This window comes from Aphanomyces astaci (genome assembly GCF_000520075.1).
Source record: "Aphanomyces astaci strain APO3 unplaced genomic scaffold supercont1.5, whole genome shotgun sequence".
NCBI classification, from domain to species: Eukaryota; Oomycota; class Saprolegniomycetes; order Saprolegniales; family Verrucalvaceae; genus Aphanomyces; species Aphanomyces astaci.
Window position 1 is genome coordinate 1,834,945 of NW_009798268.1, and position 1,729 is coordinate 1,836,673.

Sequence of the window (1,729 nt, forward strand, 5' to 3'; positions counted from 1 at the left end):
GTCACGTATTCTGTGGCTGCCAGGACGTACACCTTGCCCCGAGTGGATATCGGGTAGGGCCCTTGCAAGTCCAGTGCTCAACGTGCGCCTACGTCGCCAACCGCCAACGAAGGTAGCGGTGGCACCACCCACGGCTGTTTGGGTTTGCGCGACCCACAGTCTTTGCAGGCAGAAGTTCATACCCGTGTGGCGCGGGCCATACCCGGCCACCAAAAACGGCGCCGCAGCCGCTCAAGAGTGTGTGCATAGCCGAGATGACCGGACAATGCATAATCATGGGCTTCTCGTAGTGCTGCATGCCAGAGGGTAGGTGGCAACAGCATACGAGGCCCCACGGCAGGGATAGCGACCTGGCATACCCCTCAGTGAAGGGTGGTGGTGCGATCGTTGACCGTCGCGCCCGGTACCACCCATCTCCTCAATTGAGGGCTGGTTTCTTGGGCCACCCGGATGTGACTCAAGGACAGCCCGACGGTGTCGACTGTAATGGCCAGCGGCTTGGCGTGCGTCGACCGAGGGTGGGTCGACCGTGGTGACCTAAGGTGATGGGGGATCCGTCGGTACTAAGGCGGGCCACTGGCGGGATGTCAAGCTGCAGTCCCGACAGGGTGAGGGCATCATCGGTGGCGGTATCCCGCCCGCCCCCTCCCGAGAAGGCCAGCTCTGTGCGCGTGCCTCCGCGCCGATCATGCGCTCTACGGCTGTCTCCATGGAAGTGTGCCTTGTGGTGGACAATTGTGTTCCAGGCGTGTCCACACCGCCGTGACGCCGTCCGACGCGGTAGCGCCATCTGTCGATGCGTGTCCGCCCGTGTGCGTGCCGCCAAGTCGACGATATTTGCTGGTTGCCGAGACAAGGCATTCGGCTACTACGTATTCCTTGCCGGGCCGAGGTCAAGGTCGTAGTCCGCGAGTTGAAGAGCCCATCGGTGAAGTCGCGGTGCGGGGTGCGTTTGGAGAGGAGCTAGGTCAACGCTTTGTGGTCTGTGACCACCTGGATCTTGAAGACCGCCAGGCATTCTAACTCCGTAATCCAGTATTTCGCCTGCGTGGGCGAGTTGACGTGGCTGATAAATGCCACCTGGCGCATACCCTCTCCGTCGTCCTGCATCAACGCTGCTCCTAACCCCACCAATCTGGAATCACACATGACGGTGAAGGGCAGCGTGAAGTCGGGGAACCGCAGCACCGGTTGGGCACAAAGTTCGTGCTTGAGGCATGCAAACGCGTTTTGTTGCGACTGCTCCCATCGAAATGGTTCCGTTTTTCGTGTGAGAATTGTCAGTCCACCGTGGTAAATCTTTTCGCACCCCCGAGCTGTTCCAAGGTATCGTCAATGCGGGGTAAGGGATACACGTCCCGGACACTCACAGCGTTGAGGCGCCGGTAGTCAATACAAAAACGAGCCGACCCATCCTTCTTTTTGACGATCACTACCGGGAAACCCCAAGCGCCACTGGCCGGTTCGATGAGGTCTTTGCGGAGGAGATCCACGATCTCGGTCCGGATGATGGCATCCTGGGGCGGCGACAAGCCCATCCGTCGTTCTTATTATGTGGGATGCGCCGTGCTGGTATTGATGGCATGTTCCAACCCCATGACCGCCGCGGGTAGGATAAAGGGATCGGCTTGTGTCAGTTCGGGGAATCGACGCAGCACCCGTAGCATTTGTTGGCGCTGATCGGTGTCTAAATGATCGAGCCGTATGGCCTCTTCGGCCGGAAGTGGAG

At 59.7% G+C, this 1,729-nt stretch overlaps 1 protein-coding gene across 1 annotated transcript; it reads right to left on the bottom strand.

The window, feature by feature from the left end:
• Window positions 1-88: 88 nt before the first annotated feature.
• On the bottom strand, window positions 89-790 carry H257_03311 (hypothetical protein; the record flags this gene model as incomplete). Its single annotated transcript, XM_009827321.1, has 2 exons — window positions 89-350; window positions 474-790. 2 exons carry the CDS (start codon window positions 788-790, stop codon window positions 89-91), a joined length of 579 nt encoding a protein of 192 aa, XP_009825623.1.
• Between the last annotated feature and the right edge of the window lie 939 nt (window positions 791-1,729).